At 43.7% G+C, this 18,241-nt stretch overlaps 1 protein-coding gene across 1 annotated transcript; it reads left to right on the top strand.

Annotated features, from left to right (window-relative positions):
* The first annotated feature begins 1,134 nt into the window (after positions 1-1,134).
* Positions 1,135-16,049, top strand: LOC124602744. The gene is made up of 2 exons (XM_047136342.1): positions 1,135-1,292; positions 15,594-16,049. Exons 1-2 carry the CDS (start codon positions 1,190-1,192, stop codon positions 15,896-15,898), a joined length of 408 nt encoding a protein of 135 aa, XP_046992298.1. The 5' UTR covers positions 1,135-1,189; the 3' UTR covers positions 15,899-16,049.
* Positions 16,050-18,241: the final 2,192 nt, after the last annotated feature.

The following is an 18,241-nucleotide window of genomic DNA, read 5'->3' as shown; positions in this document are numbered from 1 at the left end:
AAAAATGTTATGCTCGAGATATTGCCCCGAAAACGACAAAATATTGCCAACCCCTAGATGTTTACTTTTTTCGGCAACATAAGCTCTATATCAGAAGTATTGCAGATTTTGTAAGACTACAACGTCCCAAACCACAAGTGAAGCTACATAACCGTCCTTTTGCCATCAATCTTCATTCTGCAATTTGCAGTCAGTTTGCCGAAGATTGACCAAAATATACGCCTATGTTGCAATATGCATGGCGAAAGGCGGGGTGTGACATTGACATACGCATATCATCATTTGAAATGGTAATTAGTGTGGCTTTTCGTATTGGACTGCTTGAATGGGAAAGTGATGACTCTGAGCATTATGGGACTTAACATCTGAGGTCATCAGTCCCCTAGAACTTAGAACTACTTAAACCTAGCTAACCTAAGAACATCACACACATCCATGCCCGAGGCAGGATTCGAACCTGCGACCGTAGCGGTCGCTCGGTTCCAGACTGTAGCGCCTAGAACCGCTCGGCCACACTGGCTGACAATGGGAAAGTGCTTTTGAAAGTAAAAACATAGCATTAATGAGGTATGCATATTCTTCTCTTCCGCATTGTTTCAACTACTTCATCGAAATTCCGCATCTGCACTATGAAGACTAATACACGCACTGTCAGGTGCGTAGCATATGTGTGTTTTGCGCTATTATAATTAATTTAAGCAGAGTGTTTCTAAAAATGTTGATTGAAAATGTAATGATACACTACGTCAATGAATTACGTATAATTTCCCTCCTACGGTATTGCTATCTTGTTACTTTGTTTCTCCCTACTACAATGTTACTTGTCGTAGACCGCTGTTTTTTTTATTATGCTTTGGAGCGGCTCCGAGCGTTCGAAGTCAAAGGAGTCCCTTGTTAGCTATAAAAGTTTTCGTCTTTCTGTTCGCTTAATGTTATTGCTTCTTTTTAGAATTCAGTCATCCATTTGTCGTTTCCTTTGGTAAGTAATACAAGCGAATGTAAATGAGAAGCTTTTGTTGATTTGGAACTCGAATTGTAGGCACTCGTGAGCAGAAAAGCGCCAATCATGGTTCGCAGTACGCTCCGGCTAAGCGCCTCCCACTCAGAACGCGTACTCGTACACAACGTATAAGTAGCCAGCTAGCGGACATCGCTGCGACAGACGGTCCTCGCCTCGCCTCGCGTCGCCATGGTGGACGCAGCCGCCTCCCTCCTGCTGCTGCTGGTCGTCTGTCAGGCGGTGACGGCTCTGCCGGCGCCCACTGCAGAGCACGGGCAACCTCACCGTCCGGGTAGGTACTCACTGACACTCACACGCGCCCGTTACCTTTCAGCAAATGCACCGTTACGTGCTGTCAGCAGGCGTAAGAGCGAAGTAATACCCAGAAGTAGATATGTACGAGTGCTAAGCGTTTTCACCGGCCGGGTTGGCCGAGCGGTTCTAGGCGCTACAGTCTGGAACCGCGCGACCGCTACGGTCGCAGGTTAGAATCCTACCTCGGGCATGGACGTGTGTGATGTCCTTAGGTTAGCTAGGTTTAAGTAGATCTAAGTTCTAGGGGACTGCTTACCTCAGATGTTAAGTCCCATAGTGCTCAGAGCCAAAGCCAAAGCTAAGCGTTTTCCCGGAAAGGCGGCAGCGCGTTTTCAAACCCGTTGAGAAGCAGCGAACTCAGAGGGCTTCCTTTCTCGTTTACACTTCCTCATCCGGAGAAATTACGGTATTAATTGTCTTGTATACACTTTGTTTGGGTAGGCCGTGTTTCCGCATTTGTATGCTGCAAGGTACTGAAAGGTGTTTCGGGGATCAGTATTATTTTATGCCCACCCTGTTCCTATCAGCAACGGTCCGGTGCTGAACGTATATACCCATAGATTCGCATCGGCGTCAGGTGAAATTTCTTTAAATTTATCACAATGGTCATTATACAATATGTCTGCAAACAATATTTCCTGCAGTTTAGAAAGAGTTTCCAAGAAATTTTATTTCTTTAATTCTTCTCTGTCTTAATCCAACGTGGGAAGAGCAAAAGCTTGATGAGAAATACTCATTAATGAACCGGACGTAGGTTTCCTAAGTGACTACTCGTATGGAAGAATTGTTCTTTCATAAGAATCTTGCACTCAATCTCAATCTGGCATGTATCTATCCTACAACAAGATTTATGTACTCATTCCCCCTTATATAATTGCAAATGAAAGAGACTACTTATTTTCCGTATATGATTATAAGAAAACATTAAGACGATTTCTTAGAGCGATTGTCCGTTAATTGCTTCAACTTACGATTTCGTTAGAATAATCATTTAAAGAACAGTCTATGTAATTTATTAATTACTAAAACATGTACAGGTTACATTTCATTCTGGAATTTTTTCCTTCTACGAATTCCATTTTCATACACATTACATGCTTACGAAATAATCTCATCCTCGGTGATTTTTTCCTCCGGACTGTCTTTCCTTTTAATAAAATTTCTTTTTTTCAGTGATTCTAATTCCAATCACGCTTCTCATTTTTAATGGTATCTGTTTAATGATGTAAAGTTCTAGGGCCACATTACAAAACATGTTATCGTTTGCTTGATTCTTCCACTTTAAACTAGTATCTTAGGATAACTGTCCTTTATCTGCATATCTAACACATCGTCCTCGATGTCAAGTGTGAGTTTTATACCAATAGACGTATGTCTGCTCGGTCACTCATAATATTCAGCGTGTATGATCGTTACACAAGGATTTCTAAATCGACTTCCACAGTGGTAGCACGTCATATTGGAGCCTGTTTCTCCGATATTTATTCAAAAGCCAAAGTAGTCCCATATTCAAGGAATAAATCAAGCGTCGCCGTTCTACGCAAAGTCCTAGTGGTTAAGACTTGACGCCGTTGCCTTTCTATGACATGTTATGAGGTTTAGAACGTGCCTCTGTCTCGTGTGTATGACTGTGAAGAGTGCTTGTACGGTACAGCGTCGGTTTTTGTTACTGTTGATGAAAGGAAGGAGGAGAGTGAAGCCTGGTGCCAATATATAGCCTATTCCTCTCGAAGAGCACCCAAGGGGGCTACAGAACTTAATGTCGCCATCCTACGGAAGGGCACTATAGTCAGTGTTGAATGCTCTTTCTCCATGAGACACTGCGGAGATGTTTGGAATTTAATCTAACACTGGCTTAAAGATTGGCGATTAGGCACTTTCCGCCACCATCTCTCTTCCCCTTGCCGGACAAGTACTATCAATGAAAATTTTTCGCCATCAAGATTCGAACTGGCGTAGCCCTAGTCGAGGGCCACGGCATAAGAGTGCGACGGCGACCTTGGTTAGGGAGGCGGGCTGTTATTAGCAGTTCTACATTGACAGGGTGTAGAGTAAGTGTCGTAACAGAGACATACGTATACAATCTCACCACTGTCACTGGACCTAACATGGTATAAAAGTTGATTTGGCAAATTCCTGTCAACGTAAACAAGAATGTGATATAGTTTTCTTCAATCAAAATAACGCTTTTTTGTACACGGAAGTTATACCTTTCCTTTGAGAAGCCGTTCACTTCGGCGGCGTTAAGTTGTCCCGATTCGCCTCCAAGTTGGGCGCTGACCCCTAACGTGTGGTTCTCTGCTCTGGCGAGATGACAACCTTGTCTCCCGCCCCCCGTCTGTGTTGCTTGTGCGTGCAAATCACAGTTCAACAAATTTTAACTGAATATATTTTATTTTGTAATTAGCGAACAAGAGCAAACTTAGGTGGGAATCTGCCTTATATTTTAGCTGAGGACGAGAAGAGCTTAAAAAATATTGTGACGTGTCAGGACTCTGGTCTCAGTTTTTATACTGGAGACGTTAGTGTGTATCAGACTAGCTAGTTCATCCCATTTACGTTTTTATCTCTTTATTTGCAGTACCGAAATGGTTCAAATGGCTCTGAGCACTATGGGACTTAACATCTGAGGTCATCAGTCTCCTAAAACTTAGAACTACTTAAACCTAACTAACCTAAGGACATAACACACATCCATGCCCGAGGCAGGATTCGAACCTGCGACCTTAGCACTCGCGCAGTTCCAGACTGAAGCGCCTAGAACCTCTCGGCCACCGCGGACGGCTGCAGTACCCACTTTAATAATTCTGTGACCTCTATCCACACTCATCTCACCATATTGTAGTATGGGCGTTTATAGCCATGCGGTCGTGCGCTCTCACTACGGAATCATCATCATCATCATCTTTTAAGAAATACAGCTATTTAATCCACCACATTTAACTAGCGACATGTGGACAGACTGCTATACCACTGTATAAATCGCACACACTCAACTACGCCGCACGATTTCCGGTGCTTAAATAAACTCTAGGCACTCATCAACGTATAGAAATATTTCCCTACATATATCATGAGGTGACTTCTCCTATGCTTATTGTAGGTGAACAAACCAAGTTACTTTCATGCTAACCCACACTGAGGTGGCAAAAGTCATGGGACATCTCCCAGTATTGTGTGAGACCTACTTTCGCCCGGATAGTGTAGCAACTGGATGTATCATTGCCTCAACAAGTCGTTGCAAGTCCACTGCAGAAATATTAAGCTATGCTGCCTCTGTGGTAGTCAGTAATTTCAGCCGGCGCGGGACGTTGTGCACGAACTGACCTCTCGACTTCGATGTAATTCGTGTCGGGCTATGTGAGTGCCCAAATCATCCATTCAAATGGTCCAGAACGTACTTCAGAAGAATCGCGAACAACTGTGGCCCGGTGACACGGCGCATTGTCATTCACGAAAAATCCATCGTTTTCTGGGAACATGAAGTCCATGAATGGCTGCAGATGGTCGCCAAGTAGCCGAACGTAACCATTCCCAGTCAATTATCGGTTCAGTTGGACCAGACGACTCAGTGCGTTCCATTTAAACACAGCCCACAGCATTATGGAGCCACCAACAACTTGCACAGTGCCTTGTTGACAACTTGGATCCACGCCTTTGTCGGGTCTGCGCCACACTCGAACCATACAATCAGCTCTTTCCCACTGAAGTCGGGACTCATCTGACAAGGTCATCGTTTTCCTGTCGTCTAAGGTCCAACCGATATGGTCACAAGCTCAGGAGATGCTCTGCAGGCAATGTCGTTCTGTTAGCAAAAGGCACTCGCGTCGGCCGTCTGCTGACATAGCCCATTAACGCCAAGTTTCGCCGCACTGTCCTAATGGATACGTTCGTCTTACGTCCCACATCGATTTCTGCGTTTATTTCACGCAGTATTGCTTGTCTCTTAGCACTGAGAACTCAACGCAAACGCCGCTGCTCTCGGTCGCTAAGTGACGGAGCCGTCTGGGACTGCGTTGTTCGTGGTGAGAGATAACGCCTGAAATTTGATATCCTCGGCAGACTCTTGACTCTGTGGATATCGGAATATTGAATTCCTTAATGATTTCCAAAACTGAATGTCCCATGCGTGTAGCTCCGGCTATCATTCCGCTTGCAATGTCTGTTAATTGTCTTCGTGCGGCCGTAATCACGTCGAACACCTTTTGAGATGTCTCACCTGAACGTAAAAATGACAGCTCTGCCAATGCTCCGCCCTTTCATACCTTGTGTACACGATCTGTATACGTGCATATAGATATCCCGTGGCTTTTGTCACCTCATTGAACTTAATGCCGCTGCGATCCATCGTACATAGTAATGCTGCCAAAAGGAAAAAAAAGCGAATTTATTTCTGAATAGCGACTAGTAATAAGCATTGAAAGTTACGTATCATGTTTTCAGTACAGTTTTCGTAATGAAACATTTTGTCAAAGCCAAATTATCTAACTTTCGTAACATTAACGAAATATGACAATCGATAATTTGATGTCATAAGTCTTATCAAAGTATCAACATACGGACATAAATATATATCGGCAGTATTTTCGCAAAAATCGTTATTACGTAGTTTAATAAAGAACCCGCCCGGATAGCCACACGCATTGACAAGCTGATCCAGCATTCGGGGAGACGACAAAGGTGTGTGTGCCGACCAGCCTCGATGTGGTTTTTATGTGGTTTCCCATATGCAACTAGGTGAATACCGGGCTGGTACCACTGTTCCGTTTCAGCTCTTTCGGAAAAAGGTTCTCACACTTTCACAAGGGGCAACACTAGACAGACAGAAGAGGTACACAATCCCGTCCAGCGGGAAAGGAGGTGGCGGCAGGTACATCACGCCACCCTCTCACTCTCTGTCACTGACACTGCCAAACCAGATGAATATGCCGATCCCATGTAGATACAGGATAAGGCCAGGAAAGAGAAGGAGGTAAGACAATTTAATAATAACCTATATTATAATAAACCTGTTTTATCTCCTAACACTGCCCATTTGTAATTATACAGATCATTTCATAACCTACCTGTTCGCCACCAAACCTATTTCCACGCCACCACCTACTTTGTGTCTACATTTACAATAGATCTTAGTAAAGTTGTCAGCAGTATCGTTTGTGAAGCACAAGGCGCGTAAAATACGTAATTGATTTCCATGTTTTCTAAAGCACTTCATACTTTTATAATACATGGTTTTAAAAACAATTTTATTGGGAACAAGATTTGTGTCTAACATTCCAGTTTATTCTGCGGTGTTATCTCTCGTGTGTAAGTATAGCTGTTGCTTCCAGCGCTCTGTACTGTGAGGACCACATTATATAACTATCGTCATCTAAGTTCTTTTCTGATCAACGTTAGACGTACGTGATTATCTTTATATGATGAACTGGCGCATCAGGGAAATTACATCTAAACATCCATTAAATTTAATTATTCGTCAAATTGCTCTTTGACTATCATGTCCAATGAAATATGCTACAGGAGACAAGTGTATTACTGTGCTTTATCCGTGTGCCTGAAAGTGAGATGTATCTTCACAAAAGAATGCTATGTGATTTGCACGAATCAACAGTCTGATATGACGAAGTGAAAGTGTAAAACAATTGAATACAGATAAAAGTGCAGCAGCCAATCGACGTTATCCTAATTGATAGTGGCCGAGCGGTTCTAGGCGCTACGGTCGCAGTTACGAATCCTGCCTCGGGCATGGATGTGTGTGTTGTCCTTAGGTTAGTTAGGTTTAAGTAGTTCTAGGGGACTGATGACCACAGATGTTAAGTCCCATAGTGCTCAGAGCCATTTGAATCTAATTGATATCTAATAATTTTACTTAGTAACGTGCTCGGTGTAGGGACTGTGTAACGAACAGGTGGATTTGATAATGTGGAGAACGTCAAGAAGAAACTACTGTCAAGCAGAATGTACAACAGGGCACCTCGTTCTCTCCTGTATTCATAATTGGATACATTCAGAGGGCAACAGATAAAGTCAGTGAGAAGCGAAGAGAAGGAATTAAGGTCCATTGTAATAAAATAGCAGTGTTGAGATCTCTTGATGAGTTTGCGATGTTGAGTGAAGATGCGGAATAATTAGAAGCGATTCTGGCCTAGATGGAAACACCCTCTGCACTTCGTTTAATATATAAAACAAACGTCTCAATGGTGAGTAGAGAAAATGCAGTTACAACGAGCGACTGGGCATTGTCGAATCCTTCACCTACCTAGGGAGTAAAATTATATCGGATAGAAGATCAAAGAAGAATATTGCAATCCGAGTCTACCAGGCAAAAGCTGCTTTCAACGGGAGAAGAAACCTTTTCGCGTACAGCTGTACAGACAATACTTGAAGGGAGAGCAGAGGAGAAAAACCCAAGAGGCATACCGAGACTAGTATACGTCAACGAGATCACAGAAGACACCAGCTGCACTGCTTATACGACGCTCAAGAGGAAGGCTTAGGCCAGAAAAGCGTGACGAGCCGCTGTCAACTAACCTTATGGTAGAAGGTCTAGGAAAAAGATACTTTTAATTTCTAAGCATATTCACTTTCATTTGTTATTTGGGAAGCTTGACATTGTGAATAAATAAAACTAAATGGATTCGGCGCACTCATAGTTGTCGTAAAATGTAGGAATTAGAAGTCCTTACGTCAGTAACAGAAAGCGCATCGTCAGATCCTCGTCTGCGATAGAATTACATTGATTCGAAATCATAGGTAATCAGCTATCTTAAAATACAACTGCATTCCAGAAATGTAATATAGTTTGAAATACGATATTCTACGCAAACCTTCCCTGAGCAGATAAGCCATGTGTAGTATAATTTAAAAACTACAAGTGCCCATCAGCTCCTCAAGAGCTACGTTCCAACATAGATTCTCAATATTTTAAGCCGTGAGTCTAGTTTGCATCGAGAGCAGCTCTCTTGTAGTTGCATGTGACTTTCATGGTTCACTGAAGAGCCGGAATCTGCTACTTGTACCGGAAGTACGTACAGGAAAACCCATCAGTATCGGAGAAACTTGTTGCAATTATTGATTTCCTGATCCCGAAAACATTTCGATTAGGAGTAATTTCTAATAAATCAGTAAACTTTGATTTCTATGTCACAATCTACAGAATAATTTCCAGGTTTTTGCAGTCAGCTTTCAATGATAACGTAGATCCTAGATGTTTTTATATTTTTTTATGTTTTTTATGTTTATGATTATGAAGCCAAATGCCCGGAAATGGGATTCCACCACAGTTAGAGATGTGTTAAAGGCTACTTACGCTGATAAACACATTCGTTCCAAGGCATTTATTAATTACTACTCATTGTTTAAGTGTATGTTTCCAGAATTACGTCTCATTTTCAATTGTTTAAGGCCCAGTACTTTTACATTTGGTGTATTTACCAATGGTCTGTAATTTACGATTCGCCTTACTTCCATTGTACAGCGAGAGAGTACAAAGATACATTTGTTAAAAATCTGAGTTTTAGCCTTAAAGACAAAAAAAATAAGGATTTTTTCTCGAAGCAAGATGTATTTGAATAATAACGCGCATCAAATCAATTACTACGAGATATATGAATTTACTACCTTCAATATTGATACTCTTATCAATGCCCTTCTTTTTAAACATTCTACATGATAATTATAATATTTTACAGGCTCTTAGTACAGTTCTCCGTCTCTAAAACCTTCGGTCATTTTCTGAATGTAATCAAGGTATTACTTGTGGTTTTGCTGCTTCATTCTCTAAGAAATTTCGCAATAATTTTATAATGTATGGACTGAGCTTCTTTTTTTTTTTTTTTTTTTTTTTATCATCTTAAATGTTTGTTGATTTATTTTTCGATTCGGAAACATCACAGTAATTACGATCATAGCACAGTTATAGCATACAACTAAGTACGACAAATTCTAAAACTAACCTTGTTGTGTGAGGCCTGAAGGAGGAAGTCATAAAACCTCCTTCGTAAATCTTTCGAGGAGGTAGCCTTAAAATCATAGACAAACAATTCTTCCAATGTGCCTGGAGCCAAGAACAGTTGCAACATTTTCTGCAGCACTCGTCCCTTATAACTGTTTTTAGTGTGAGGATATCAGGAAGCCCGACGCAACTGAGTGGTATTGATGGACGTCCCCTTATCCTGTTTGCTATACACTCCCTGTAGTATTTTATCTTACTGGAAGATAAGGGACGCAGACCGTGTTTGTTGTAGGAGAAGACGCCCAGGAATTTACGAAAACCATCTAGGGCCGTTTTTAGATAACTGGCTGAAATCTAGCAAACTGTGGAAGTCGAAGAGAATCTCTGACAATCAAGGAATAAGTAAGAAACTTGAATGAGAGTTGACGGCCTTTATCATTGATGGAATAACATATTACTTCTGCCCAATGGCATAAAAACGATCAAACCGTTTAGGAAGTCCAGTGGAGAGGGGACCAAACAGTTAGGAAAGTGGATTACAATTACCTGTCTGATGTCATTGATGTTGTAGCCATGATCAGCGAACACGCCTCATATCAAAACATCGAGCTACAGGCATCCTCTGACAGCTTTGCGTGGGCTTTGCAGTAAACAATGCGTGCTGCCACACCATCTGACCAGCCCACTGACCGGCACTGGAGTGGCTGTCTGAGATCTCACATTTTTAACTGGAAATGAGACTACTCGTCCCTCAGCTCTCTCATAAACATTTGTGAGGTATTATGCAACCATGTTGCATGATCTAGATGGAATAATTAACATCGAATTAACCTTCCACCCAGGCAAAAGCACTCTGAAATGTATCAAACAATTCATCAGTTTCACTGTTTTTTTGAAAACATAAATTTAAAAAATGGTTCAAATGGCTCTGAGCACTATGGGGCTTAACATCTGAGGTCATCAGTCCCCTAGAACTTAGAACTACTTAAACCTAACTAACCTAAGGACATCACACACATCCACGTCCGAGGCAGGATCCGAACCTTCGACCGTAGCTGTCGCGTGGTTCCAGATTGAAGCGCCTAGAACCGCTCGGCCACACCGGTGGCCCATAAATTAACAACACATTTGTTTGTTTTAATGTATTTTGTTACCTGATTGCTGCCTTTACGTCGTGTAATCGGTTCCGAAAAGTACAGATTACTCCGCCCCATCAGCTGAACGGTCAGCGCGTTGGATTGCCACGCACGGGGGCCCGGGTTCGATTCCCGGCTGAGGAGGGAGATTCTCCCCCCCCCCCCCCCCCTCAGGGACTGGGTGTTGTGTTGTCCTCATGGCGTCGCACTCAATAAGACCTGCACTTGGCGGCCGAATTTCCTGTCTGGGAACTCCCGGCCACTGACGCCATACGATCATTTCGAACAGTACAGATTTCATTGTTGTTCGTTTAAGTGGTCTGGTGAAGAACAATCATTAGAAACGATTGATAGGACAAGAAGTTCACTACATTAGTGGTATTCAGTGAGGAACCGGAAAAGGTATGTTCCACAAAATTTTGAACCTATAAGTTTCGTTGTATAATGTGGGTACCTTAACGACAGATTTTGTTGCAAAAACTGCCTCGTCCTTGATCGTTGTGGTAACGATAGGAGACACAATAGCTAAACTCAGAACGTGCCTGCCGAAGCCCAATATAGACACTTGGTCCTGAGGTGGCGCAGTGGCTAAGCTACTAGACTCACATATAGCTTCCAAATTCCTCTGCTGCTTTCTAGAGTGAGGTATCCACATTTTCTTTATATCGCTTAAGTCAAACATTGAGGTAGTTTATACGAGAAGGACATAGCCCACTTTCTCTCGTTTTCTTTCGTATCTTTGTGTTTGTACTTTGTGTCGATCGAAAAAAGAAAAGCACTCCGTCTTCAGGCCACGATTGGCCTACCGGGACCAACCGACCGCCGTGTCATCCTCCGAGGAGGATGCGGATAAGAGGGGCGTGGGGTCAGCACGCCGCTCTCCCGGTCGTTATGATGGTATTCTTGACCGAAGCCGCTAGTATTCGGTCGAGTAGCTCCTCAATTGGCATCACGAGGCTGAGTGCACCCCGAAAAATGGCAACAGCGCATGACGGCTGGATGGTCACCCACCAAGTGCCAGCCACGCCCAGCAGCGCCAAACTTCGGTGATCTCACGGGAACCGGTGTATCCACTGCGGCAAGGCCGTTGATGACTCAGGAATTTTCACGTGTCTAGTATTGTTACTTAGCCGGGACGTAGCCTCTCAAATGAGTTCACCTCATTGCTGTGGCTCATTCTTATTGGTGGCTACTTCATCATCTTGGTTTCAGTGAGACACACGCAGTTGTTGTCGTTATCTGGAGAATCATACTTGATCTTCAAATCTTTTTCATACATTGAATGTCCCGAATGAGTTTCTTGCTGCTCTACTCTAGCTACAACGTCCTTGATGGTGTAGCCGGCCGCGGTGGTCTCGCGGTTCTAGGCGCGCAGTACGGAACCGTGCGACTGCTACGGTCGCAGGTTCGAATCCTGCCTCGGGCATGGATGCGTGTGATGTCCTTAGGTTAGTTAGGTTTAAATGGTTCTAAGTTCTAGGGGACTTATGACCACAGCAGTTGAGTCCCATAGTGCTCAGAGCCATTTGAACCATTTTTGAATCTTGATGGTGTCGCTGTTCCGAATAATATGTACATATCATCGATTGTCATTTTTGGCATTTGATAATGAATCTACAACTTTCGTTTACTTCATGGACACCTGATTTTTTACGAGCAGAGCTACATCACGCTATCGAAATACACTGATGTGCAACACATTAGAACCACTTGTTAACAGGCACGTTGTTCCTACTCTGGAGCAATAAGGCAGCGATTCTGCGTGACATTGATTCGACAAGTGCTTGGTACGTTTCCGGAGGTACGTGACAGCAGACGCCTACGCAGATGAAATACGATTCCCGACTAAATTTCGGGACGATGGTATATGGCACGCGGAGCTGTCGCTCAGTAGCGGTAGTGACCCAGATGTGTCCCATCGTGATCTGATCAGGCAAATTCGGTCGCTACAACATCAATCTAAGTTCACTGTCACACTCCTTCAACCAGTGTTACGATTCCAGCCTCTTGACACAGAAGTTTACCATGCTGGAAGATACCATCAAGGCATCAACGGATTTAAATAACCCCAACAATGTTCACTGTTGTCGTATTGCCTTCCTATGGAAGCCTAGTGAATGTCACACGGAATATATTACGTCCCCCCATCCCCTCTCACAATATGCGTACGTGTATGTTTCTGGCATCCATTCGCCTGGGTGATGAAATATCCGAACACGACCGTCGACAGGAAAACGACATGTTTCCACTGTAACTACTGTAATCGTAATTAATGATGTCGCTGTGTCAAAATGGAAACACATAGGGGTCGTCAACTGCGGAGTCCCATTTTCAACTATGTGCTCTAAATAGTATCCTCTGAAACACTTGTGCCTACGTCAACATAGCACTCTGTCGTAATATCTACTACTACATCGCCTCCTGCCTCACTTTACAGAGTTGGAAACCCTCCAACCTCCACGTCCAACACAATATCGCCTTCTCGTTGTTTCTATAGACGCTCCCTGCAATACCAAAAAAATGGTTCAAATGGCTCTGAGCACTATGGGACTCAACTGCTGAGGTCATTAGTCCCCTAGAACTTAGAACTAGTTAAACCTAACTAACCTAAGGACATCACAAACATCCATGCCTGAGGCAGGATTCGAACCTGCGACCGTAGCGGTCTTGCGGTTCCAGACTGCAGCGCCTTTAACCGCACGGCCACTTCGGCCGGCTGCAATACCACAGTCGATCAGATTCCACGTTTCCGAGGTGCTCGTTCCCAGGTGCCGAGCCATGACAAAGTCACTTAACGTCGGTGGATTTCCACGTGTGCAGTTCATATCGTCGCTGGGATGATTCCATATTCATCTCTTCTCCTTTACCGCGCCAAGTCGCTGCAACACCACAAGAAGACGACATTCATTCTCGCTGCGAGCAGTGTTCATCATGCTTTGGTTCATCTGTATATCCTGCTGCTGACCTTCTCTTTGATACATTCATTTTTCGCGAAGGAACGAGTACTGTTCAGAGTTACTTCAATATACAGGGTGACCCGAAAGTCCGTTAATAATTGAAAATGCATTAATTCACAGAATAATGTTGGCAGAGAGACAGAAATTGATACACATGCCTAAAGTGACATGGGGTTTTATTGAAACCAAAACAAGAGCAAAAATTAGCCAACATATGGCACTGGACAACGACACAACACTGACGCCGCATGAGAATCATGTATAAAATGAACTGTAGTGAAAGAGGGAGTCACATGCGCCACCAATCGCGGCATGTAGACTTTACCAGAAAAGGTACTGTTAGTGAAGCTTTACCATCAGAATGGAGAATCCAACACCGCAGTTTAATGATCCTATCGCCAAAACAAGTGTATTCTAATGAGTAAAGGTCGCAGTGAAGAAAACGATCACGAAGTTCGAAGCCCACTGCTGTTTGGATAGCACTAAGGCGTACCCTCCAACGCTATTTGTACAAAATCGGGGGTTATCATTAACTGTTAGCCACCGATTTTGTGTCTCGGAGAGCAGTGTGGGCACTTCAAAAAATGGGGGAAGTTGAAGATTAGCTAGCCGGCCGGTGTGGCCGAGTGGTTCTAGGCGCTTCAGTCCGGAACCACGCGACCGCTACGGTCGCAGGTTAGGATCCTGCCTCGGGCACGGGTGCGTGTGATGTCCATAGGTTAGTTAGGTTTAAGTAGTTCTAAGTTCTTGGGGACTGATGACCTCAGATGTTAAATCCCATAGTGCTCAGAGCCATTTGAAGATTAGCGGACTAACGTATTGTGTACGGACGAAGCCCATTTCACACTCCAAGGGTCTGTTAGCAACCACAACTACAGAAATTGGGCAACTAAATATCCTAGAACTGTCGCGAAGACAGAAAGTCACGATTTGGCGTGGACTTACTACGTTAATCGTCACCGAATCCTTTGTCTTCCAGTAAATGTAGCTAATAAACACCTGCTGAAAGGCACGACTTTTATGCAGGATGGGGCTCAACGCTATGTTGCTATATGTGTGAAAGATCTCTTCCCACTTCGTTTGGTGAGGACCACCTGCTTAGCTGCGATTTCCGTCGGGCTTGGCCTTCCAGGTCCTCATACATCAATCACTGTGATCATTGGTTGTGTGGGGTTACGTGAAGTCTCAAGTCCACCGCGATCGTCCGACCTCATTAGGCATGCTGAATGACAACATCCGATGGCAATTTCTCACCGTACCTGCTGATACGCTGTACAGTGCTGGTCACAACATTGTGCCTCGACTACAGTTATTGCGGATCACGATCGACATGTCCGGGCTCTGTTGTACTGTTGTAAAGAACATCATCTTCGTTAAAAATTAATTGTAATGCTAATGGTTGCTTTATTAGCATATGAGTCGCCTTCTGTTGGTCATTAGGTGCATTTTTTTGTTTTGTCTGAATACAATCCCATACCGTTTCAAGCATGGGTGTCAGCTTTCATCTCCCTATCTACGTTATCCCGTAAGTATTAAATTTTTTGAATTTTTTAATTTTAACTGGCTTTTGGGTCACCCTGTTGTTGTGTACATAGTTCCCCGTAGTCAGCGCGTACACAACTTTCCCAATAGAGCGCGCCCCGCTAAGCACAACAGCACAGGCGCAGCTCTCGTCCGTCTCCGCACTACGAGATGGCGCTGTCTTAGAGACGGACCGAATTCTGCTTCCGCCGATCCGCGTATTAATATGTCTCGCAGCCAATGAGATTGTTGCTATCGTAGAACCTTTTCTCTTCGCGGATCACACTCGCGCAGTGATACCTGAACGCGCTAGGTATTAGAACGAGTGTACAGACCTCCGAATAGTCAGTCTGCATTAGTCTGCGTTGGTCTGCATTAGTCTGTAGTCAAGTTTCAGTCTGCACCTAATAAGATTACCATATTCCTGTACATAGCCATGAAGGGAAATGTATAGACACTTTGTCAAGTATCAGAGTTATGTGAGAATAAGATTAACGTACCAAGACCAAAGGAACTTCAGATTGTCAATCGTAAACAGCATCCAGAATCAAGTTATGTAATATCTATGCTTTTTATTATTTTAATAAATGTGTGTGAAAATTAATCAAGTTGTGTTTAAAGTTGGTCACCGTCAGTCTGCTACTCTAAGCGTGCAAGTGGCAGGTGCCTAGATCAGCAGCAGTACCCGTGGCTTTGTATGTGTGTTGCAGATCGAGTTCGGCGCAGTGTGGTGGGGTCGGTGGCGAAGGCGGTCCTGGACCCGTTCAACCTGCTGGGCCGCCTCAGAGGCCGCGGCTCGGCCGCGCACAGCGACAGCGTCAACGTGGGCGCCACGCTGCCGTTCGGCATCTCCGCGGGCATCTCCGGCTCCTCGTCGGACGCGCACTCCTCCGCGGGCGGCGCCGCCAGCGCCAGCTCCAACTCCGGGGGCGGCGGCAAACCGGGACACTACGGCGGCGCCGGCTCCATGGCCTCCGTAGGGCCAGCCTGCGGCAACTACCCCAACTGTCACTAGCGCCCTTCGGTCACTGGTTTAATATTCTGGAGGGCACAATGTGCATGAGTACCTGCGATCATAATTTCAATTAGTTTGATAACAATAATTCGTAAGTACCGAAGAATTAACGATTTTGTACTTGCTAATAAACAATTCCATAACGATCTAATACAACCGATTTTTGATTTCTACATACTCCGCTAGAATAAACGTACAACAAGTGTAAGGTCTGGTTTCATCAGAAGATGTGCGTAGTATTTGCATATTGACACGTAGTAGAGTTAACACGTGAATTTTCCTGGCACTATTTGTACCTGAAGGGGTCATCAATAGCGTATTGTTTCTGTTCTCACCACAGATGCAGTAACAAGACTCTGTACTTCAGTGCTACCCATCAGCCCTTATTTTTTCTGCCTCGTGATGGCTGGGTGTTGTGTGCTGTCCTTAGGTTAGTTAGGTTTAAGTAGTTCTAAGTTCTAGGGGACTGATGACCATAGCTGTTAAGTCCCATAGTGCTCAGAGCCATTTGAACCTACCTTATTTTTTGTTAATTCCATTCACGGACAGTGGTAAAATTAATTTTAAGAAACCAGCCGCATTAGTTTCAAATTTCACTTATACGAAACAGAAGTCAGTGACAGTCTTTTGCATGAAGACTTCCAGAAAACGTAACATCTACGGTGTATACGAGTGGATTGTTGCCGAAAACAAGTCGGCAAACCAGTCGTTAACGTTATATTAATTAAAAAATATAGGACAGCTTCCTGTTTCGAAACGACAGGTTTACCTTGAGTTTACAACCTACACATGTTGCATATCATGATTTGTGCGTAATTTTCAGCTCTGGTAGCCGTTTCTTGGGTGGTGACCCCGTCAGAAATCTTGTCACTTTTGCAGGAGTGATTGCCATTGTAAAGATACATTTATCTGAAACAGTAACTAGAATGAGCACTTTTCGTGTTTTGGAGAAACATATGGTGTGTGTACGGATAACATAAACACTTCATATGACATCCAATAAAAATGCTGAGGTTTTGTGTGTGTTTATAGAGGGGGGACGGGGGGAACGGGGAGGTGGGGCAGGTTCAGCACTGATCCTGTTCTCAGTACTCGTCTGTTTGGAACCTTTAGTGGCTCTTAGAATAAACGGCAGTGTTCGTCTGCGGGAAGGTTCAAATGGTTCAAATGGCTCTGAGCACTATTGGACTTAACGTCTGAGGTCATCAGTCCCCTAGAACTTAGAACTACTTAAACCTAACTAACCTAAGGACATCACACACATCCATGCCCGAGGCAGGATTGGAACCTGCGACCGTAGCGGTCGCGCGGTTCCAGACTGTAGCGCCTAGAACCGCTCTGCCACCCCGGCCGGCTCTGCGGGAAGAAAGCATGCTTCTGGAGGTGTGTTTTATTCTGTACTGTCTGCCACCTACTTCACAATTATGTCAGTACTTCCTCTCCTAGCTCTTGAAGACAACACTCATGTAAATCACAAACAATTTGATATTTTTCAGTATTACACAAACAATTTTTTTAGATCGCCTCACTTGTCATCTGCGTCTCTACAATAAACGCTTTACCAAACATCTCCAAGTTCTCAATCGCCACATCATTACTACTTTTAGATTTACATGCGACGATTCGCGGAGTGCTTCAGGTCGCCACGCGTCTCAGGTCACAGGATGAAGGAGCGAACAAAGCTGTATTAACTGTTAGTACAACTTACAGGTAACTTTAATATTTACTTGGTTTACTGCCCTCGATCATCACTCATGTTGATTCTAAAATTGTGTAAAAACTGGTGAATAATTTCTGTTCCTATGTGGTGAACACAATACCAATACAATACTTTGTTCTTCAAAATTCTCAAACACAGAGCCATAAAGGATAACATACGGGAACTTACTCAAAGAGAAGGAAATAATGAATGCAGTTAAAGTTACTCGGTGAAAGATTAATTTCAGAATTATTTGCATAGAAACAGCAGTTACTGTCTTAAAATACTTACACTCCCACAAGCTAAATTTCAAATCAATGAACACTCACCATCAAGCGGTAGATTTTATAGGAAGATTATTCCGTGAAGCTCACACAAATCGCGACTGAAAGTCTGGTTTTGGTGCAAGCAGTTATATTTTGTTCGTTATGGATGTTAGTAGCGTCCTATCGTTCCCGACGCATTTTTCATGCACATCAGTTTCAATGCACAGCAATGCTTGATGTAACGTAAAGAGCAACGCCACTGGACAGTGGATGACTGGAAACGACCCATTTGGCATAATGAATCACGTTATACCCTATGGCGAACGCCTGGAGAACGTTACCTGTCGTCAGGTGTAGTGCCAGAAGACGTAATGTAAC

The sequence above is a fragment of the Schistocerca americana genome, chromosome 1 (assembly GCF_021461395.2).
Source record: "Schistocerca americana isolate TAMUIC-IGC-003095 chromosome 1, iqSchAmer2.1, whole genome shotgun sequence".
Lineage (NCBI taxonomy): Eukaryota > Metazoa > Arthropoda > Insecta > Orthoptera > Acrididae > Schistocerca > Schistocerca americana.
This window is presented reverse-complemented; position numbering and strand designations above follow the sequence as displayed.